Source organism: Lissotriton vulgaris, chromosome 5 (assembly GCF_964263255.1).
Source record: "Lissotriton vulgaris chromosome 5, aLisVul1.2, whole genome shotgun sequence".
In the NCBI taxonomy this organism is placed as follows: domain Eukaryota; kingdom Metazoa; phylum Chordata; class Amphibia; order Caudata; family Salamandridae; genus Lissotriton; species Lissotriton vulgaris.
The window spans coordinates 1,593,952,123-1,593,975,664 of record NC_141693.1 but is presented as its reverse complement, the minus strand read 5'-3'; the positions used below and the strand labels follow the sequence as shown (position 1 = coordinate 1,593,975,664).

Sequence of the window (23,542 nt, the reverse complement as noted above, 5' to 3'; positions counted from 1 at the left end):
AAGAGTGGATTATGCCTGTGCTGAGTTTCTGTCGAGCCAGAGAATTATTTCGGAGATTATTTTTGAGGGGCTCTCCATGCCTTGTATCTTAATGCGAGCCAAACCTCTTTATCGCCCTCTACCTTTGACCTGGTTTCTTGCAATGACCATGTGATTTCAGTTGAGTCCCTTAACCTCCCTCTAGATGTACACCTTTCATATGCCAGGAACGGGAGGATGAAGGAATGGATATACTGGTCTATAGGGAGAGCTTTAAATATTGAACACAAGGCTAAAAAATGCACCATAAGGGACTCCACAAGAGAGTTGTTCAAGTTGGAGGTGATGGCTGGAATTTTGACAGCATGAGAACGTCATGAAAATAAAAAAAACAAGCAAGAACACTGCCACTGGTCCTTTGCCCATACAAGCGGGCAGAGAGACATGCTCTCAAAGTTGGCAGAGATAACTAATAGGATCTGGGAAAGCAGTGCTTCCTTGCTCCATATTATAGGACAGAGACCTGTGCCACCTCTGTATGATGTTGAGGACAGAAGCCAGACTGGACTTGATCAATGGTGCTATTGGCAAGGATAAGGTTAGATAGCTGGCCGTTAATTTCCCTTCCAAGAACTTTGGCATGGAAGGGCAAGAAGCAGATCAGTCAAAAAATACTTAGGATTGAAGAGTCATCAGAAGATTTTAGAGCAGAGACCACGAGTTCTCATTTCTAACCCTATTCCTTTCAATGTCTTTACATATCCGTTGACTCTTTTCCCCATCCTTCCTCTTTCCTCTACTTGCTTCCACGTCATCTATACCACCATCTCCCTTTACTGCTATCCTGTTTCTCCATTTTCCCATCACTGTCCCAATCCCATTCTCAGCTCTTATGCTGCTGCCAGCTGTCATCATTGAAGCCAGCCTACAAATGCCCAGATTATCCACTAGTGCAGACATTTCTCTACTAGTCACAATCCCCGCTCCCACAAGTTCTCTTGTACGAGCACTAAAGCACCCCGCTTGTAAAGGCCAATATGGATCACATTAAGAGTATTAGTTAATCCTAGAGGGTGACCAGAAACTTGCACATGTGGTAGCAATATGAAAACACACTTGGCCAGGCAAAAGCTCAGGTCAGGATTACCCAATGTTCTGAAGGATCTGGTTCTACAGTAAAGTGGAGGTCACTGTGGGTCTGTGTTTAAGATTATAAAGGCTTCAAGTCTTAGCTCCAAGAGAAGCATGTGGACCAAATAGGAATGTGACCAACCTGTCAGCCTACTTCTAGTATGAAGAAAACGCAGCCATCCTTTGTGCTAACTCAACTGACCTAAAGACTAGGACCCAGATGATGAATAATGGATCTGGCAGGTAGCAACTGTTCAGCCAAGCTTTTGCCCTGGCATTTAAGAGGATTCAAATGTCAGGATTGTTAACCAGCACGGTTGGTCAAGTAGTTGACTAGCTGATCTTTGTTTCTCAAATATTAGCTATAACTTTAACTGTAACAACCCATTTCTGAATGGGAGTCAGACCATTGGTTATTTAAACCAACTAGCAACAGATTTTGAGGTTCACAGTTTTTTGAGGAGCGGGGCTATTTTTTTCTGTTTGGAGTGTTCACAATTGTATTTTCCATTATATGTGCAAAAGATACTAACTTCCTGGCACAAAGGCTGCTCCAGTCCAGACAGTTTGTTCATCAAAGGCCTCAAAACATGGATTTCTCCAGTGGTAAAAAACATTGAAGTCTTATGTTTGCATCATGAGGGCAAAGTGTATATTCCAAAATGGGAGAAGACTTTTATACTGTGTGACTGAGGAGTTTCAGAAGATCACTATGCAGGCTCTATTTTGCAAGCTACGTCCACTGCTAGCTCATGAGGTGGTCCCTTCAGGATTACAAATGCAACTGTTTATATATGGCTTTCATTGAAAGCCTTTATTGTGAACAGACAGATCAAAATGTGTTTATTCACTGCAGGGATAATAACAGTGGGTAACCAAAATGGTTACACGGTTTTGATGTAATCGGGGGGAAGGGGGAGCACTCTCTTCCCTTTCATCTTGATTCCTCGCCCATATTTCCAGAGCCCCGAGCCAAATGTGGAATGCACATTGGCAGTCTCCCCCTTCATCTAGGGCTCCACAGACTTGAGAAAGGAGGACATGTGTGGCACCGTGCCTGCATTAACCGCCTTCCCCCTATTTGCGTGAGTGTCTGCAAACCTGCGCTGACAGGGAAAAATAACATGAAGTGCTGCCTTTCCACTCTCAAGATGAGTGCAAATGTAGGTGAAGCAGGAGGGCATAGGATGGTGATGAGTAACAGAAAGCCACACATTTTTTTTTATTTCTCAATTTGTGTGGGGAGGGTTATTTTCAGAAGTGGCGGGCATGGGTGACGTACAGGCCATGTTGTGTGTTGCTCTCACATTACTCCTCTGCCACTGTTATCCTGGAAGCAGCAGCAGATGATTTTGGAGGCCATATAGAACATACATTTATAGATAGCTAAAATGTGAATAACAGATGTTTTTCACCTTGAATATTATAAGTGACATCAGAGATGACTCAAGCTTCACTTTTGTGGTCTATTTCATCTCACTCAGAACCCCTCAAACGAAAAACATCCCTATTATTCACAGTTACCAGTCCATAATTCTACGTGTTACTGATAAAGAAGGCGGCATTACCTAGAAAATGATGCCCTGGCTAAGGAGGTTGTATGACCTTGATGCTCCGCTTGATAGGGGACACCGTATCTAAACTCACTGGAGTCTGAAACCAGAGGACTCCCTTGGTTTTGCAGAGAGCTAGATCACATCACAACTCGGATTTCCTCTTTGTGACTGAGGAGCAGCAAAGGCGGCCTTGTGCCCTAGAGACCTTTTTGATTGTGAGTCACTAGTACTGGGCACGGTAAAGTCTCCTTTGTAGCATTGAAATCTTGTACAGAATGTTTGTGGGCGGCAGGGTCTTGCGATGCGGGTTGCCCAGGCTTCGAGGGAGAGATGGTTGGGGAGAGAGAAACAGCCAGCGGCATTGGATGTTGAGCTGCCTTCCTTTCACACCATTAAATAATACTTGGAAGACGTCGCATTGTGTAGTCTCCTTTACTACACAAACTGTCGACGAGTGGGAAGAAGCAAGGAAGGCAGTACTCCCATTTGAACTGGTGTGAGGCCGGCTTTCACAGCTACGCTAACGGTCACTGCTGTGGGTCACGGTGCTGTGGCAACTTCAGCGATTCTCTAGGGATAGCTCTGTAGCCCGTGAGTGTTCCCGTCGCTGATAATGATGAATATGTTACAGGAAAAAGGAAATTGGTCTTAGGTCTTTTTCAAGGAAGGTTAGGAAAATATGCTGATTTTAAACACAAACTCATACTTAATGAGGAGGCAGTACTAGTGAGGCATAAAGTAGGGAATGTGCCATTAGCCTACCGAGACAAACGTAAGGTGATGCTGAGTGATCTAGTTGAGAAAAACATTAATAAATCCATAGAGTCTTCTCCTTGGGTATCTCCTATTGTGCTGTCTCTTAAGGGGACTGGGGACCTCCGATTGTGTGTGGATTTACACAGTTTGAATAAGGAAATTTGGATTGACAAACACCCTCCGCCAAACATACATGAGCTAATACCCATGTTGGCGGGTACTTCAGACTTTTCCACTAAGGATTTAGCAAGCGCTTACTACCAGGTTTAACTGCATGAAGAATCTAAACATTTGACAGCATTGGTTACACCGGAGAGTATGTTGGAATGTTCCAAAATGTACATAAGCCTTTTGGTTTGGCAAGTGCAGCCTCTGTGTTCCAATGTTTAATGAAGAATGTGTTAGAAGGTGTTGGGGGCGGGGGCACTGCCTTCCAAGATGATATTTAGATTTTTGGGAAAACACATGAACATAATAAGAATTTAGTGGATGTGTTGAAAAGACTGCAAGACAAAGGTCTTGCGTTAAAATTCTTTAGATGCAAATTCAGGCAGGACAAGGTGGAGTATTTGGGCCATATAATTTCAAAGGAGGGTATTAGACCTAAACATAACCATGTGGAGAGCATTTTGAAAGCTCCTGCACCTGTCTCAAAGAATCAGCAATTGTTCTTTTTGGGGTTAACAGAATACTATGGGATATTTTACAGGACTATTCTACTAAAGTGCATCCTTTGCAGCAATTGCTTTAGTATATGTGGGGCAATAAGAGGCAAAACGCTTTTGAACTTTCGAAAAAGGAGATTGTTGGAGCACCATTTTAAAATTCATAAGCGATTGTAAGAGAATGTATAGTTTCAGTGGACGCTAGTAGTGTCAGACTAAAGGCAGTACTCATGCAGAAGGATTGGGTGGTATTGTAGGACTCCAGGATGGTATGTGGTGAGGAGTGCAATTATGCCACTATAGAGAAAGAATTGTTAGCTTGTACATGGGCAGTACAACATTTTCACCAGTTTTTGTGGGGGACAAAGTTTATTCTGAGAACTCACCATAGGCCGTTGATCAGTATGCTGGCTTCTGGAGGTGGGAGAATGTTAACACCTTGGTTAGCAAGTTTGGCTGCCAAAGTGCAAGAATACCAGTGTGTGGTGGAATATGCTCCTGGGCGTGCCAATGCACATGCCAATTGTATGTCACGGATACCAGTTCAGGATGGAGTCAACGCGAAAGTACAGAATGTGGAATATGATGTGGCATACATTCTGGATGATGTTAATAACTAGTGTGTAAGTGAGAGTGTGACTAAAACTATATCTGAAAAAAGGTCCAAGGAAGCCATGTACGTTGACTGCATTTTAAAAGAGCTGCTAACCTAGCTTAGTAAAGGTTGGCCAGAAAATTGAGTGGTGAAGTAGCATCATTTTTTAAAGTCAAGCAGGAAAAGCTGTTGTCTGATGGTAAAGTCATGAGAGGTGATAAAGTTGTTCCTCCACAGAAGTTAAGAGAATCCATTTTTATGTTGGCTCATGAAGGTCATATGGGTAGGTCTACTACTAAGAGGAGGGTATGTGACTTCTACTGGTGGCCTGGCATAGATGTAATGATTGACAATTGGGTAAGGGAGTGCAGTCTCCATCTGAAAAGTGACAAGTCAGTCAAGCCATTAGCTGTTGATGTTATGGAATATGCCCAATGTTCTTGGCGAAGATAAGGGATTGAGGCCATTTGGAATGTTACCTCATAAGGACCTGTATGCTACAGTAGCGGTGGACTATTTTACCAAAAGGCCAGAGTTGTAAATTGTTTGAGGTGGTTACATCCTTGCAGGAAACTGACTTTTTAGATTACATTTTTGTCGTGAAGGGTTACCAGAAGCACTTATATCTGCCAATGGCTCACAATTTGTAAGCATGGTAATGGGCAGTTTTTTTAAGGAGGTTTGATATTCTACACAAAAGGGTGTCTAATTATCAGACGCACTGCAATGGTCAAGTAGAAAGCTTTAACAGAGTAGTTAAATAGTCGATTCAGTTGGCGATAAAGAGCGGTTTAAAGTGAAGGATAGCTTTATGGGCTACTTTAATAACGTACCATACTTCACCTAATTCTGTTACTGGGTAGTCTCCTTTTGAGATTTTACAAGGAAGGAAGCTGGGATCTAAACTTATGCCCTGGTTGTTAAAGGTGAGAAATGCGTAAGATACGGAAATTGATTTTGCTAAAGTCAAGGAGCGTGTTGCGTGTTCTCAAACGAAAACGAGGGACAGTGGCTACGAGTTTCCCGCTGTGTGGTTCAAGTTGAAGATAAGTGCAATAGTACAGGTGAGACAGAGATGTATGTTCAATAAGAGAATGGCTAAATACTCGAATACTGTGAAGATGTTTGGAAGTTTCAGTAAAGCAGAGAGTTGAAGGAGGCAAAATATGGAATTTCCGTCGACTTTCTTTGTGCAAAGGGGTTTCAGTGAAAGCAAATGGATCGTCTGATATGGAGGATGGTGACACATGCGTTGGTGCGTATGATGGTTTTGATCATGTGGAGGTGGACAGAATAGTACCAGGAGGGGGACTTAGAGGGTGAGAGTCTGACGATGGGGGAAAACTAATTGCAGATCCCAATGGAGTTAGTAATGGGTTATGGGTACCACGTAGTGGTGATCTTGAAGATGTAGGGAGTCAGATGTCTGGGTCATATGGTCAGTTTCAAGCACTAGTGTGATGAATGATGGGAAGCTAAGTGACTACTGTATGATCAAGGATAGGCAAGATGTAGAGGTATGGAAAAGCGCAAGAGTAAGGAAAATGCTACTTACTAGTATGCATCTGTTCTTGGCATGTAGAGCTGCAGATTTCTACACTTTGCATTAGATCGCCACCTGGTGTTGGGCTCGGATGATTGCATGTTGTTGTCGTCTTGGAAGAAGTCTTTGTAGTCACAAGATAGGTGACTCCTCCCTTGGACAAAGTGCGCATGGGCATCGGCTCCGTCCTTATATTGTTTTTCGCCATGATGGGAAATGATGGAGTTAGTAGAAAGAAAGAAGGGATGTCCATGAGTGTATATCTAATTAGGATAAAACTGGAACAGATACAGGTCCCGGGGAGGCGGGAGGGCGTGTAGAAATCTGCAGCTCTACATGCCAAGAACAGATGCATACTGGTAAGTAGCATTTTCCGTTCGAGGCATATGAGCTGCAGATTCTACACTTCGCATCGATTGTGCAGCAGTGTCTCCCCTAGTGGTGGTCACCTGTATCCGTTGCAGTAGTTTGAAAGAGAGTTTTGAGGACAGCTTGGCCTACTGCTGCTTGGCTTGCACATTAACACAATAGTGTTTAGTGAAGGTGTGGGTAGTAGACCATGTTGCTGCCTTGCAGATGTCTTCTAGGGGAATGTTCCCTAAGAAAGCCATGGAGGCTCCTAGTTTGACTGTGGAGTGCGCTCTGGGAGGAACTGTTAATGTGCGTTTTGCCTTGTGATAGCATATTTGTATACATTTAACAATCCACCTTGCAATTCCTGATTTAGAAATGGGGTTGCCTTTATGTGGTGGAGAGAAAGCTACAAATAGTTGCTTTGTTTTGCAAAAGGATTTGGTCCTATCGATGTAATAGAGAAGAGCTCTTTGACATCTAGTGTGTGTAGAGCTCTCTCTGTTACAAAGTCTGGGTTTTGAAAAAACACTGGTAACTACAGAGGAAAAGGAGTAATTACTTTAGACAGGAATTTAGGATTAGTTCTTAGAACTACTTTGTTACGGTGTAATTGTAAGAATGATTCTTGTATAGTGAAAGCTTGAATCTCACTAACTCTTCTAAGAGAGGTATTAGCAATGAGGAAAGCTGTTTTCCATGTGAGACATTGCAGTTCACATTTGTGTAAAGGTTCAAAAGGGAGTCCCATGAGCCTGGTAAGGACAATGTTTAGGTTCCACCCTGGAGAGGGTGGTAACCTAGGAGGAATAATTATTTTTAATCCTTCCATAAAAGCTTTTATTGCTGGTACTCTAAACAACGATTCAGAAAAGGGGGTGGTGATGAACAGAGTGTCTGAATTGAGCAGACCACTCTTACCCAGTCCAAAGATCAGGGCTTGATCCATCACCGTTATTTATCTCACTGCCCCATCCCAGCTCAGAACCTGGCTATATGCAAATCAGTCTGTCCCTGGCCCAGTGCATCATGGGAACAGGGCAGACTAAACTACCAAGCCAATTCTTCACCAGAAAGGAGACAAGCTACCGGGGACCGGTTTCTGGCATTTCAGCCGTCTTCGGCCCGGCTTGCTTGAATCCTGATGGAGCAGTGAGAAAGGGACTCATGTCTGAGTATACCCTGCCACACCTATAGTGGCCAAAAACGATTCAGAAAAGGGGGTGGTGATGAAAAAAACGGTGATGGATCAAGCTCAGATCTTTGGACTGGGTAAGAGTGGTCTGCTTAATTCAGACACTCTGTTCATCACCACCCCCTTTTCTGAATCATTTTTGTCCACCATAAGCGTGGAAGGGTATACTCAGATGTGAGTCCCTAGCTCATTGCACCATCAGGATTCAAGCAAGCCGGGCCGAAGACGGCTGAAATGCCAGAAACCGGTCCCCGGTAGCTTGTTTCCTTCCCAGTATAAGAATTGGCTTGGTAGTTTGGTCTGCCCTGTTCCCATGATGCACTGGGCCAGGGTCAGACCAATTTGCATATAGCCAAGTTCTGAGCTGGGATGGTGCAGTGAGCTAAAAAACGGTGATGGATCAAGCTCAGATCTTTGGACTGGGTAAGAGTGGTCTGCTTAATTCAGACACTCTGTTCATCACCACCCCCTTTTCGGTACTCTAAACAATGGCATATGTTTTCTTTTTTGTAGATATGCCACAATGGCTGCAAGATGTAAGCGTATAGATGAATATGCTAGATTACATCTCTGTAAATGGAGAAGGTAACAGATAATATTTTGGATGGAAGCATCTTTAAAGGATCAATTTGATTATTAGTGCAGTAAATGGCAAATATTTTCCATTTAGCAGCATAGCAAGCTCTACTAGTAGGTCTTCTGGCTTCTTTAATGATATTCATACAGTCTGGTGGTAGGTTAAGGTAACCAAACTCTAAGACTTCAGGAGCCAGATTGCCAGATTCAGTTGTCTTTGATCTGTATGCCTGATGTCGCCATGGTTCTGCGTTAGCATGGATGGTGTTAGAGACAGTTTTTGGTTTTGAACTAGAGCGAGTTCTAGCAGTGTGATAAACCACGGTTGGCATGCCCATGTGGGAGCTACTAAGATCAGAGACTGTTGTCTGAGCTTGCGTACCACTAGTAGTATTAGTGGGATTGGCGGAAAAGCGTACGCAAATCTGCCTGACCAGTTCATCCATATCGCATTGCCCTTGGACAACGGGGGTGGAAACCTGGTGACGAAGGTTGGGCATTTTGCGTTTTCGTGTGTGGCAAACAGATCTATGTCTGGATGACCCCACTTGTGAAAGAATGATTGAAGAACTTGCAGATGTATTTCACATTCGTGAATCTCTTGTGTCTCTCGCCTTAACAGATAGGATATCTGATTGTGAACTCCACATTAGAATGAGAGAATACTGACAGATACAGAGGTGATATATTTATCCTTACCATGTTTATACATCTTGGTGATAGGGTTGCTCTTTTCTTTTCACAAATGGTGGCTATTGAAACTGGATAGGTTTCCCTGAATACTTATTTTCATACTCCAAACCCTTCACTCTGCAGGCTTTTACCTAACTAGATGGTGGTTGGTACTATCCCACGTCTATAATCAGTTATAAGGTAAATGTTAATATTGATTATGGAAAATGTTTTGTTTGATTACAGCCCTGAAGAAGTCGAAGTATTATTTAATGCACGACGAAACACGTGTTGGCTGGTTTGATCAACTTGTGAAATAAATTACATGGACTTCATATTCTGAAAGTGGATTCTTTTGCGCATTGACTTTGGAGAATATATACATTACTCCGGCTCCTGGAGATTGGAGTTGCTTGCCATATTTATGTTAGAATTATATATATGAATTGTGGGTGTGCTCAGAGATTTCAGTATGTATTGTTGCTTCATATGAAGCTGTAGATGTAGGATACGCATCTTTCCTCTAGAAGCACCTCTGGATTATTGCTAATAATTACGGTTAGTACCCTGAAGTTAAGGTAGTGCGCCCATATTAGGTTGGTATCCCCCACTACACTAAACTCCTGGAAGGTGTTCTGCGAGCAGATATATATTTTGTGGAATGGCCCATCTCCAAATGTTTTGTGCGAGCTGGGACAGGTGCAGGGAATGTGTGCCTCCTTGTTTTTGTATGTAGTACATGGCTGTCATGTTGTCCGTCCAGATTAAGACCGCTTTGTTCTGTATGTGCACTTGGAAGGACTTCAGTGCTAGGAAAATCGCCAGCAACTCTTGGTGATTGATGTGAAGCACCTTTTGTTGAGTGGTCCATCTTCCCGGAGTTGTGTGGTGGAGCAGATGTGCTCCCCATCCTGTCAGGGATGAGTCTGTTGTCAGTACTATCTGTAGAACTGGCTCGAGGAACGGCCGCCCTTTGGACAAGTTTTTGGTGTTCCACCAATGCAGAGAGCGATGTGCGCGGTTGTCCACCATCGCCAGGTCTGTTAGTTGTCCTTGTGCCTGATTCCACTGATGTGCTAGACATTCCTGCAATGAGCGCATTTGCAGTCTTGCATATGGTACAATAAAAATGCAAGATGCTATCATGTCTATTAATTGCATGAACACTCTGGCTGGGAGAGATTGTTGGTTTTGAAACCTTGTAACTAAGGCTTGAATGCTCTGTACCCTGGCTGGATTGGGATAAGCTAGAGCTGTATTGGTGTTTATGGTAGCCCCTAGGTACTGATGTACAAGAGAGGGCTGGAGATGTGACTTGATGTAGTTGATTGTAAAACCCCAAGTCGTGCAGTGTTTGAATCATTTGAGATGTGTGTTGGACACACTGATTCAATGACTTGGCTTTTATGAGCCAATCGTCTAAGTATGGGACGACGTGGATATGTTGTCTTCTGAGATGTGCTGCTACTACTGCTAGGCACTTTGTAAACACTTGTGGTGCAGTTGTGACCCCGAATGGAAGGACTTTGAACTGATAGTGTTGTCCTTCTAGTTCAAATCTGAGATACTTCCGGTGAGAAGGATGTATGGGAATGTGGAAGTAGGCGTCCTTGAGTTCTAGTGTGGTTAGGAAATCACCTTGTTGCAACAATGGGAGCACTTGTTGTAAAGTGATCTTGTGAAAATGATCTGAGTGTGTATATACAGATTGAGAGGCCTTAGGGCTAGAATTGGTCTTAGTGTTCCGTCCTTTTTGGGTATTAGGAAACAGAGTGAGTAAACCCCTGTTCCTTGATGTTTTAACGGAACTAGCTCTATTTCATCTTTTTGCAGCAATGAGAGAATTTCTTGTTGGAGCAGCGTTAGGGCGTTGACGGGTGGTATATGTGGAGGGGTAGCTGTAAGCTCTAGGCAGTAACCATACTGGATAATTTGTCTTACCCACTTGTCTGTTGTGATGGAATTCCAGACAGGTAGGAACTGTGTTAGTCTGCCCCCTACAGGAGCGGAATGCTGTTGGGGGAGCAGAAGGAGGTCACTGTTTTGTGTTGGGAGAGGTTCGATTATTGTTATTTCCTCGACCTCATCCCTTGTTGTTGTTGCCTCTGTAGCCCCCTCTAAAGTATCCTTTATTAGAGGATGTTTGTGTATTTGTTTTAAAAGAAGTTGAATTGTCTGCTTCAGCTTGTTTGGAGCCTACTCTGTAGAAGGAGCGACAAAATGAACCTCTTGCTTGGGTGGATTGCAGAGCTCCCATAGACTTGGCTGTGTCAGTGTCTTTCTTCATTTTTTCAAGTGGTGTGTCTACCTCTGGACCAAACAATTGTTGTTAGTTGAATGGTTGATTTAAGATAGTAGTTTGCACCTCTTGCTTAAATCCTGAAATGCATAGCCACGCGTGAAGTCTAAGGAGGACACTGGTGTTTATTGCTCTGGATGCAGTGTCTGCTACATCTAGTGCGCATTTAATGGAGGCATTTGATATAAGCTTACCCTCTTGTATGAGGTCATCTGCTTGTGCCTTATATTGGTCAGGTAGATGTTGTAAGAGCTTCTCTAGCTGATCATAGTGAGCCCTGTCGTATCTTGCGAGGAGGGCCTGTGTGTTAGCGATGCGCCATGTACTGCTAGCTTGGGCAGCTATTCTTTTTCCTGAAGCATCTATGATCTTTGATTCTTTATCAGGAGGTGGTGCTTCACCTGATGTTTGGGAATTTGCTCTTTTCCTTGTGTTTGAAACTACTAGGGAGCCTAAGGGTAGCTGTCCTTTAATGTAGGCAGGATCCCCAGGAGCTGCTCTATACTTTTTCTCTATCCTTGGGTTTATGATTCTAGCTCTTACAGGATCTTTAAACACTTCTGGTGCATGTTTAATGATTCCTTTAATCATTGGCAGTATTTGCACAGATTTGTGCGAGTGTTCAAAAGTGTCTAGTAAAAAATCTTCCTCTGCCTCATCTGAATGCATGGTGGAATTGTGATAGATGGTAGCCCTATTAATTTAGTGTCCAAACCCAATATTGTCTTCAGGAGGAGAAGGTTTAGATGGATATATATGTGGGTCAGAAATATCTGGTACATCCTGTGGGTTTGGATACTCCCAGTCTGGTGACCCTGTTGGGTAGGGAAAAGGGTCATCTGGGTCTCTAGCTCACCCATGCTATACTAATCATCATCAACATCCTGAGGAGGTGTATGTTGTGGGGAATGAGGAGGAGATGTTTCAGGTTAAATGTTTAAAGGAAGAGCAGGGTAAGAAGGGTGCATAGGCGATATGGCAGAGTCCTTCTTCTTGACAGGCGGTGTAGGTGCTGTATCTGACTTACTCTTCCTGTGTGGTGTGGTGGAAACATATCCTGTTTCTGGATCAATGTAGATCCTTTTTTGTAAAGGATCTGGTTGGAAAAGCTCCTCTTCTTGAGGCACAGCCTTCGGCGCCGATCTTTTCATTTCCGAACCGGTTTATTGCTTGTCTTTAGCCTTAGGAGCCGATGTGGAGTCCTTTGGCATAGATTTCGGCACCAAAGGTATTGTCTTTGGAGCCGTAGACTGTTTAGTGGACTTGGAAGGATCGGAAGCAAGCTTTGTTTGATTCAGCATCGAGGGTATTGGCTGCGGAGTGGAAGCTGTTTTCGGGGCATCGGACACAGGCTTCGTTGTTTTCAGAGCCGCTTTGTCTCTCGGAGTCGACTATTTCGGAGTGTCTTTCGGAACCGGGACTTCTTTTTGTTTTGGTGCAGAGGGAGCAGGTGGCATCGGCAAATGCGGTTTGCTCGGTATGGAGAGCTACCGGAAGGCTTCATTATTTTCTTTGGAGCCGGGCTCGATGGCGGGGCTTTCAAAGTGTTTTTTCAGTCTTGACTGGGCCCCGCAGGCGAACTGTTGACCTTTGGCTTTGATTCTGGTGTTTGAACTGGGGTAGGGGCAGTGGTACTCACACGTTGACCCGAAGGTATGGAGTCATCGGCCTCCGATACGATCTGGAGATTATCGGAATCTTCCTCCAGGACACATGGACCTTCGTCGCAGATATCCACTGGTTCTGGCGCTGATCTCTGCATGTTGCGTTGACTGGCCCTCCGATACCGAATGGTCTTTTTTGATCGAAAGGTTGCACAGGCTGTGCAGCTGGATTCGTCGTAGTCTGGCGATCAGCACAGGTTACAGATTACAGGTTACCTTGTGATGGTCACTGTGTGGCAATTTTGCTCCACACGGGGCATCTTTTGAATGGTGTCCTTTCCATGAGGTGTAGGCCTCACGGCGTGGGTAGGCCCAACGGCCCGCGTCGATGACCGGAATCGAGCTGACGAAGTCTAGTTGATGTTTATTGGTATCGAAAGTTGTTTGGTGAAGTTTGAAGACATTTTTAAGCATCGAAGTACTTGAAAAGTCGATTTCGAACCGGAAAAGTTTCATCCGAACCCAGTGGGGGAAAAAAATAATCGAAGGATGGAGCCGATGCCCATGGGCACTATCTTCCAAGGGAAGAGTCACCTATCTCGTGACTACAAAGACTTCTTCCAAGACGACAACAACATGTAATCATCAGAGCCCAACACCAGGTGGCGATCTAATGCAAAGTGTAGAATCTGCAGCTCATATGCCTCGAACACACTGTTTCCATGAAGCTGGAAGATTTTCAGTGTTGGGGAAATCATAGTTTGCAGATTAATTGATATTGTATTTGTAAATAGTTTTGTATTAGAATTTTTTTTAAGGGGTAGGTGTGTGGTGTTCTGATCTTGTACAGAATGATGGCGGGCGGCTGGGTCTTGGAATGAGTGTTGGCGAGGTTTTGGGGAGAGACAGTTGGGGAGAGAGAAAAAGTCAGAAGCATGTAGCTGTTAAGCTGCCTTCCTTTCACACTACTAAACTCTACTTGGAAGACCCTGTGTTGTGTAGTCTCCTTTACTACATCCTTAGCCTGACCAAAGCGGTGTCAACTCGAATGTGATCAAGGCTGTTCTAATAATAATTATTATTCGCCTAATCTTTCTGTGCAAATTGGCATAAGACCCAGGAGAGCCTTTGCATGACCAGAGATGTGACCAGAGGGGCCTCCGTGTGGCCAGGGCTGGGCAAGTTGGTATCAGACAAGAAGATATTCTGTACCGGGTGTGTGTGACATCAAATCAGCCCCATCTAGGTATAGACAATTTTAGGTAAAGCCCACTCCTTGGGCCTTCTAGTATTCATTTAATATCCTCTTCCTTAGATGGATCCCTTTTCCCTCGCCCACCTCTCACTTTCTCTGCCCTGGTCGTCTTTCTTTCCACAAGCCTATTTTCTTTTATTCATTCCTCAGTGCCATTTCCTTTCAGTCAACTTTTCAATCTCCTCTGCCTTCTTGTTTACCGTTCTCTGTATTCTTCCTTTGCCCCCTTTCTTTTCTCTACATATTCTTGGTCTGCTGTCTCCTTGCCCATACCCTCTTAAGGCCTGTCCGATCTCCCCATTTCCTTTCATCTTTCCCCTATCACCCCTTTCCGTCCCTCCATCTCACTCTATCTTCCCACCCCGTGTCCAATGTTCAGGTATCTTTTACTCTCCTTTTTTATCATTTCCATCAATTTCTCCATTTCTCGTGGTCTCCTATCCTTGCATCGCTGTTTCTTCATTCCTTTTCTGTCTTCAGTCTCTTGCTCAAATTTCTTTTAAACCATTTCTAAATAAGCGTCCTCATTTTCATCCTTCCCTTTCTCCCTAGCTCTCTCTGCTAAACAACGGGACTTGTCGCACGCATGCATGCACGAACACACACACTCACGCACGCACAACCATTGTATGTGCCCATAGCTCAAAGGACCTCAAATACCTCCTCTGCTTCCTCGGCTGCCCATCCTCACCTGTGTTAAATGAAGCCAGCCCGCCGATGGGGGTGGGTGGCACTTGTTGGCCAGACAGCAGCACCGGGGCAAGCCTGGGCAGACCAGAGGGCATATTTTGAAATCCTAGCCCCGGATAAGTGGCAGCGGCAGGGTTCCCAGCAGCGGTGGTGCCTGGTTTGAGCTCTGCCTTGATCTGTGGGACAGCACTCCCTGCAGCTGGTGCCAGATCGTAGTACTTTATCTCGTTCTTCAGCTGCTTCTGGATTGCCTCTCTCAGCCTGGCGATGTGCTGGCGGGAGAATACGTGACTGCGGCAGGACACATAAAAGTCATACTTGACTCGGCAATAGGTACACTCAGAACGGGGTGCATCCCCTGAGGAGTCGAGGCCCATTGGTGGTGGTAACCCCTGAAGTTTAGCCTTTTTCTCCTTCGCACGGGCATTCTGGAACCACACTTGGATGACCCGCTTCTGTAAGCCGATCTCGCTGCCAAGCAGCTCACACTCACTCATGGTGGGTGTGCGGTAGTTGGCATAGCAAGCCTTCATTATCTTGAGTTGCAAGCTGCTCATCTGAGTACGGAAGCGCCGTTGGCCCAAGGCATCAAAGCTGCTGTCTGCATACTTTTGCAGGCCAGGATTTGGAGAATCTGGGTCAGCCAAGCTGGATGAGTCACTCACATCACCAGGGCTGCGAGCCTCTGCCTCCATGGTAGAAGGGGGTGGAGATGAACGTTGTTTGCTCTCATCAATGTTGTCAATCGGGGGTGATGGCTCACCAGCCTTGCTCTCTTGGTCTGTGTTTAGAGTGCTGAGGGTGGCAGAATCGTCCGGCTCGGCTGGGGCGGGGTCAGATGTAGCCGGTTCCCGCGCAGTGCAGCATGTGTCTGCCTTAATCATGAAAGCTTGAGAAGTTGCCACTGGTTGGTAGGGAGATGGGTTTCCCCTGTGTGCTGGTGAGGGAGCAGTGGCATGGTGCATGCTTGTAGCATTGTAGTAGAAGGCAGCAGTATCTCTAAGCACCTGAAGATTAGGACTGCGATGGGACAGCATGGCTGAAGGGGAGTCGGTCAAGTGGCATGGCAGGGCCTCTGGCTTCCCCAGAGGGACAAATTTGGTGTAGGGCTTTGTGGATGCAGTGGGCGCTGTACAACGAAACTGACCCTTGCGCTCCCGGGCCCGGGTATTCTGGAACCAAACCTGCACCACACGCTTCTTCAGTGACACCTCTTCAGAAATGCGGTCAAGCATCTTGCGGGTGGGGTTGGAGTCCTGCATGTACCAACGGTGCAGTATCTCTAGCTGCTCAGGCAAGATAGTGGTCCTTAGCCGTTTATCCTTGGGGGGCTCATCCCCCAAGTAGCCTGCTTCGCTCTCAGTGGGGGACAAGCTGTCTTCATCAAGTTTTCGCTTGCGGCCTGCTCCTGTCATGCCATCGCCAAGAGTTGAAGAAAGAGTGCTGAAACTGCCTGGCAGCAGTGGTCCCGTAAGCAGGGAGCTATTGTTATCAAACATCAGGAGAGGCATGTCAAGAAGGTGCCCTGGGATTGGGGTGGAGGTCAGGATGTGCAGACTCTGGTGTTGGGCCAGTAGCTCTCGGCTGGCAAAGGACATCTGGCACTGATCACAGGAGTGGATGTTGGCACTGTCTCCCTCCTGAGGACACTCTGGTGGTGACTGAGTCTGCAGGGGCTGATTCGGCGGGGAGGCCTGATCCAGAGACTGCATTTGCTCTTCCGAGATTGGCTCCAGCACTTCTTTCTCCTGCTCTTCTTTCTCCCGATCTTCTGAAGGTTGGTCAGGTAAAACCTCTGTGGTTGGAGGCGATTGCTCTTCAGTCTTCTCTGCTTCACATTCCTGCTCTGCCGTCTCACTCTCTGGAGCCACATCTTCCTCGTTGTCCTTCAGCAGTTCCTCCTTCTCATTGGATGCTGGGACTGGAGTTGCAGAATTTTCATGGGTGGGTTGAGCTTCTGGAGTTTCAGGTACAAGTTGCACAGATGCAGATACATCGCTCTGCATGGCACGGTCTGTCTCCTTTGATACTTCCCGAGGCTCCGATATGTCATCTGTATCCTCCTCAGCCAGCTGATCATTGTAGCACTTCTTTAAGTGTTGGATTAGCTTAAAGATGCATGGAAAGGCAATGTGGCACTTCTTGCAAGCAATCTGTTTACTGCCACTCATGATACATCGCTCCTCAGCACCTGGTTCTTTTCCTTTCTCACCAGCATGAAATGGGGACTCTGCTGCATTTTTCCTCGCCTTTTGTCTGGCATTCTGGAACCAGACCACCACAACACGGTTGGGGAGCCCAAGAAGCTGGGACAGCCTATCCACCTCGCTGTCCTTTGGATAGGCGCTGGTCTCAAAGAAGGACTGCAGGGCCTGGAACTGGAAGTCAGAAAACTTAGTGCGTGAAAAACGACGGCTGCCCCAACGATCTTGTCGGCTAATCTCAGTAATCTGACTCTGTGGGCCGCAACCCACACCTCCCTCCTCACTCTCTGGTAGTGCAGTGCATGATGACGGTGGAGTGCTGAAGTTATAGGGGCTATCTTTGTCCTGCTGGCGTTCCTTGAAGAGGCGGTTGCGGAACCAATGCTTCACTACTTTGGCAGCAAGGCCAGTGTGCTCAGACATCTGCAGGATCTTCTCCTCTGAAGGCAAGTTGTTAATGTCAAAATAGTTCCACAGCACCTTCAGCTGCTCAGGAGTAATGCGGGTACGTGGGCTGCGGCTCTCACCAGCATCTGGCTCCACGGTTACTTCACCTGTCTTTGCTTGGGCCAATGCAGCAGACATCAACTCCTCCATGCTTGGCAGATTAGGGGGCATGGCCTGCAAGGAAAGGGGTGGTATCAGGAAGGAGGGGCAAAGAGAAAAGTCCAGTGGCAGAGGCAGTGGAGGGATCTGAACAGATGCCTCTGGTAGTGGCTGTGGATCTTTCTGGGTAGGTGAGGCCTCAGATGGTGTCACAGCAGACAGCTGCTTAGGAGCATTCATGATGTCATAGCTCTTGCGGAACTGAGCTGCATATCGGCTTAGTGCCTCAAAGGGAAGGAAGCGACGATGAACGTGCTCTTCATGGGTCTTCAGGATCAACATGTTTGAGAAAAGTTTCCCACAAGTCTCACACTTCAGCTTCTCATGGCTGTGCTCCTCACTGGTGCTTTGTGGAGGCCGAGGTGGCATCTGCTGTGGCTGGAATAGTGGAGGATGTGATGGGAGCAGATGTTGTTTTCCCTCATTGTACTGAATCACAAGCTCAAACCCAAAGTTCTCTAGCAGTGCTTTGGATGCTGTCCGTGAGATGTCGGTGGGGATACGAGGAGGAGGCATGGCATTGGCTGCCTGTTCCTGATCAGACTCTTTTGTTTTGGCATTACTGAGTGGTGGCTTTGGTAGTGGCTCTTCTTGTGTACTCTCACCTTTTTCCTCATCATCTGGAGTGGGTTCTTGGACCCCAGCATCAGTGTCATTTGTGTCACTGTTGGATGGTAACTCTGATGCAGAAGCTTCTCCAAGGTTGCTGCTCACAGGGGTTGGTTGAGCAAGAGAGGGTGAGGAGGAGGTTAGTGGTTCCATTGATGACTGAGCTTCATCCTTTATCATGACTGGTGGTGGTTTAATCAGGCCACCACCACTAATGAACATGGGGCTAGCACCTGGTAGTGACAGAATGGAAGGGGGCCCTTGCATGGCAAGCTCTGGGTTCACCTTCAAGTCGTGCAGATAAAAGGGTAGCAGGAGCTGTTGCTGATGTTGCTGTAGTTTCAGTAAGGTCTCGGGCCCTAGTGGGAAAGGAGGGAGTATAGATGGTGTGAACAGCGGTGACTGCAGTAGCGAAGCTGGTCGGTGCAGGTCCAGGGCCAGATGCATCTGCTGTGAAACAAAGGGCAAACTTGGGACACTCAGACCTTTTTGCAATGGCTCTGCAATTGGTGCCTCCAATTTCACCTCTGCTGAAGTGTTGTCAATAGCTGGTGATAAAGAACGAGCTGTGGTGTTTTTGCTTCCAAGCTCTACATTGTAGCCACTGCCAGAATTATCGGGTCTCTCTGTACTGTTGCTGCTATTTGCGTCTGGGGTGTTTTTGCCGGCTGCTTCAAGCTTGGCCACCCTTGAGCGTGTCTGATGTAGCACAGAGCGCATGTGGATCTCCAGGGTAGAACTCTGGTTGTACGATACACGGCAGACTGTGCACTTGAAGGGCTTGTCTTGGGCAGTGGTTGCCTCAGCTCGGGATGGCAGCAAGGGGTCAATAGAGGCTTTTTTCATCTTGTGAAGGTGGGACACAGAGTTGTAGTGAACTAGTAGGATGTTCTTCTGGGTGAAGGATTCTTTGCACACTGTGCATTTATATGGTCGTGAAGGATCTAAGAATTTGTCCAGGGCAAAATTTGTGCTCTTACGGTAAGAAACAGGCTGGCGAATGTCGAAGGGAACACTTGTTGTTGCAGTTGGAGAAGTGTCTAAGTCTATAGGCGTGGCCTTCCCTTCTATAACTGGCAAGTCTGATATGCTGTTTCCGCTGCTCAGCCCCTCTTCTGCCTCGCCCATCTCTTCTTCGTCATCCTCCTCACTGTGTCCGCTAGGGCCACAAAGCTGGTGGATTTCAGTGTGGGTCAGTTCAGGATGCTCATTCTCCAGGTGCTCCCTCAACTCAGGGAAGCTCTCTGCCCTTTGACGGCAGAGTGGACATGGCAGGATACTTGCAGCCTCTTTCTCAGTATCGTACCTTTCAGTTTCCTCTTGCTCTGCTGACTGTAGCAAACCTTCTCCTGATTCATTGCCATCAGCTAAAATCTCATCAGCTGTCTTCTCACAATTGGTGTCAGAAGTGGCTTCGTGTACGCCATCTGAAGAGAAAAAGAATACACAAAACACGGTTATCTAAGAAACATCAGTGAATATAGTGAATATACCCAGATGTCTTTAACCATGCTATTGCAGTCATTAACGTTACGGCATCAGAAATACAGCAGTACAGTATTAAGAGTTTTAAAACCTTGCACTATCAGAAACATCAACACTACAATGACGGAGTTCTAAATTAATCAGCATTAAACTCTCCTGTATTATAACTTCCAACATTCAGTGTGAGGGCCTTTTTTTCCTCTACTATTAAGAATGTTTTAACCTGATGTATCTAATGGCCAAAATAGAAAGCTTCAGCGCCCTGCAACCTGAAGGTTAAGAGATCTAAATCCTGAAGCATCAGACTAGAAATATGGTCATTATTAGACACTGAAAAGCCACACCTATTTTTTGTTACAGAAACCTGGCTCCAAGACTCATGCTCACCAGACATCTCAATGACCCTGCCTCATGATTACAAGATATATAGACTGGACCGTACTGGGAAAAGAGAAGGGGGCACTGCAATTGTCCATAGGTCACATATTAAACTACACGTCATCGCACCCACCTAGCTAACTGGGGCGAAATGTGCATCGTCACCATAAGAACTGAGAACAAGGAGTCATGGAAGGTCGCCCTCCTTTACAGGCCCCCGGGTATTAAAACTAACTTTGTCAACAAGCTCGTAGAGATAATAGCCCCACATGTTCTGGTTTCCGGTAATTTTCTCTTATTAGGGGACTTTAATTATCACGCGGAACTAACTCAAGATCCTCACACCAGCGATCTTATCACCAGCATTAACTCTGTAGGATTAAACATGTTAACCACTGGCCCCAAACACATTGCAGGCCACTCACTAGATCTTCTGTTCACAAATTCACAGAAAGTTGAGATCGACCAAATACTCCCTGTCCTATAGTCTGACCATTATGTTATCAGGTTTAACATCTCTGTAAACTCAACACAGCCCCAGACGAGGAAACAAGTGAAACTGAGTAGACCATGGAACAAGATCAATCTGGCCTCTTTCACTACTCATTTCTCTTCCCCCTCATCACCAAGTTCACCAACCCTAACAAGGCAGCAACCGACTTAGAACGCGCTATCACCTCCACTTTAGACATAATTACTCCCAAGAAGGTATCCAGATCTCCTAACAAACTCCCCCCATGGTTTACCTTAAACTTGGAAAAAACAAAACTCTCTGCCAGGTCAGCCGAACGCAAATGGCGACAAACAAAGAACTTAACAGACAGACAACAATATAAAGTAGCACACAGACTTTACATGAACCAGATAGCCGCCGCAAAAAAAGCCTATCTAGGGAATAGGATAAATCAGGAAGCCAACTCACACAGAGAGTTATACAAAATAGTCAAAGAACTCACAAATCCCCCTGCCTGTCAACCCCAACTCACCGAGTCCCAGGATTGGGTTAACTCCCTCTCATCCTATTTCCATGATAAAATTAACGACATCCATAAACTTTTCCCCCAGCCAACCAACCCAACCTTAACCAGCTTGCCACTTAAATAGATTACCATGGAACCCTCTCCCCCCACGCCACATTCCTTAAAGAATTCCAACCTGTCTCAGAGACAGAAGTAGCATCCACATTGAACAAAATTAAATCTGGATCTCCATCCCACCCAGCCTCTCAAATTTTAGCAAAAATTGCACCTGCTCTGCTCTGCTCTCTGACCTAACGAAAACTCTTAATCTTTCACTGTCTCACTCTTCTAATCCCTTTCACTGGTAGAAGGCCACTGTTTGACCAATTTTTTAAAAACCCTCTGCCGACCCCTCACAGCTTTCCAACTACCGCCTTATCTCCCTTCTACCATTATTCTGAAAGATCATGGAATCCTTAATAAATAAGCAACTCTGCAAACATCTAGAGATAAACAATCTGCTTGATCCGTCCCAATCAGGATTCAGAGCATTTCATAGTACTGAAACTGCCCTACTTGAGATTGTGGATAACATTAGGATGACCCTCGATTCAAGACAATCCGCCACATTGATCCTGCTCGACTTGTCGGCTGCCTTCGACACCATCTCACACCACATTCTTTTAAAACGCTTGGCAGAGATTGGTGTCGAAGGTTCAGCCTTACTCTGGATCAAAAGCTACCTGACAAATAGGATCATTCACCTCAACTAACCAGGAAAATGATAAAGGTGTTCCCCAGGGATCAATACTTTGTTATTGTATTGTAATTGCATTTATATAGCACTTACTACCCCTGACGAGGCGTTGAAGCGCTTTTTTTCGGCGGGTAGCACCCATAGAGGATTAGTGTTGAATTAGTATAGTGAAACATGCAAGTACATTTTATGTGGTGGATAGGTTAGTCAGTTATTTGCATATGAAATGATAGCAGAAGGATAGAGGAGGACAAAGGTTTGTATTGATTTATCGCTTGTTGACGCACGCTATTCCGGAAGCCTATAAAGGATTAGTGGTGAATTAATATGGTGAAATATGAGGTAATTTCAGTGGTAGATATTAGTCTGTTACTTGGAGTGAGAAGGATAGCAGAGGGATAAAAGGGGAAGAAAGATTAGCATTCATATAGCACTTGTTACCCCTGATGGGTGTTGAAGCACTTTTCTGACCAGTAGCACGCCACTCCAGAACCCATAAAGGATTTGTGTTTAAAATTAGTATAGTATAAATATGAAGTCATTTGAGTAGTAGATATGTTATTCAGTTATTTGGGCAGTATATTAGTATAGTTGAATATGGAATTTGAGAAGTGAACATGTTAGTCTGTTAATTTCGATTGAAAAGGATAGTGGAGAGATAAAATAGGGAAAGGTTTTTTTTTTTTTTTTTGTTTTTTTTTAAGGTCTTAGCAGTAGGAAGAGAAATGAGAAAAAGGGCAGCATTTCTGGCCCTAGTCCCGAACAGGCTCAAACAGGCAACTGCCCTTGTCCTCTCCACCCTTATCCTCGATGCCCGGGCTGAGACGCACTAACCCTGGCCTCGTGTAGCCCTAGTAATCAGGTGACCCCTTCAGCCAATAGGAACCCTAGCCCCAACACTATCCAATCACAACACTAGCCCTAAAATCTAGAACCAATAGGAGAACAGGACCTTACTGCTAATCTTAGCCCTAGTCCAAGCACCCAATCATTTCAAAAACCCTGATCTCTATGTCCAATAAAGGCCTTAGCCCTAACAGTAGTCTCAACCCAAGTCCAAGCAGCCAATGGTACAGGTAGCCCTAGTCCCTACTTCCAATAGAAATCCTAACCCTAGCCCGAGTGCCAACCCTACAATGATTGAATCACAGACCCAGAAACCAATCAGAACCCTCAAATACCCAACCAATGAGGACATTAACCCTAACCCAATAGAAACACCAGATACAACCACCAATCAGTGTACACATGTGCCAACAACTAGCAGACCATATAAGGTCCCAGCGACCTCAGACAAGGTTTGCTGGCCAGGGAGTTGGAAGTTGCTTCTCCTGTTCAGAATCTCCAAGGAGACAGACAGGCTCAATCCACACTTTGGACTTCTGCAGGAAAAGGCTTCACTAACTCGAAATCTAACAATACTGTTTGAATAAAACTTTACTCCCCCTGCTGGACAGAAAACGAAGTGCACAGGCCCCAGTAAATACAGTTTAAACTGCTCACAGAAGCACCCTCTGATGTAGTATATCCCTGTTGCTGGGTGGGGGGCGGAGGGGGGACCAGGGGGCCTGGCCTCACTGGCTTGCGAACACAAAATGGTGGCTGGGGGTGCACTGTTTTAACACACTGGTCTTAGCACAGAGCAAAGGAGAAATTTGGAGGGAAACAGATTTGTCA

The 23,542-nt window shown here is 45.6% G+C and overlaps 1 protein-coding gene across 1 annotated transcript in view; it reads right to left on the bottom strand.

The window, feature by feature from the left end:
• ZFHX2 (zinc finger homeobox 2) overlaps positions 1-23,542 on the bottom strand; it is a 545,334-nt gene that overhangs the window by 57,635 nt on the left and 464,157 nt on the right. The window contains exon 9 of the mRNA XM_086923724.1: positions 14,869-19,713. Coding sequence (XP_086779850.1) covers positions 14,869-19,713 — 4,845 coding nt within the window. The remainder of the gene's footprint in view (positions 1-14,868; positions 19,714-23,542) is intronic.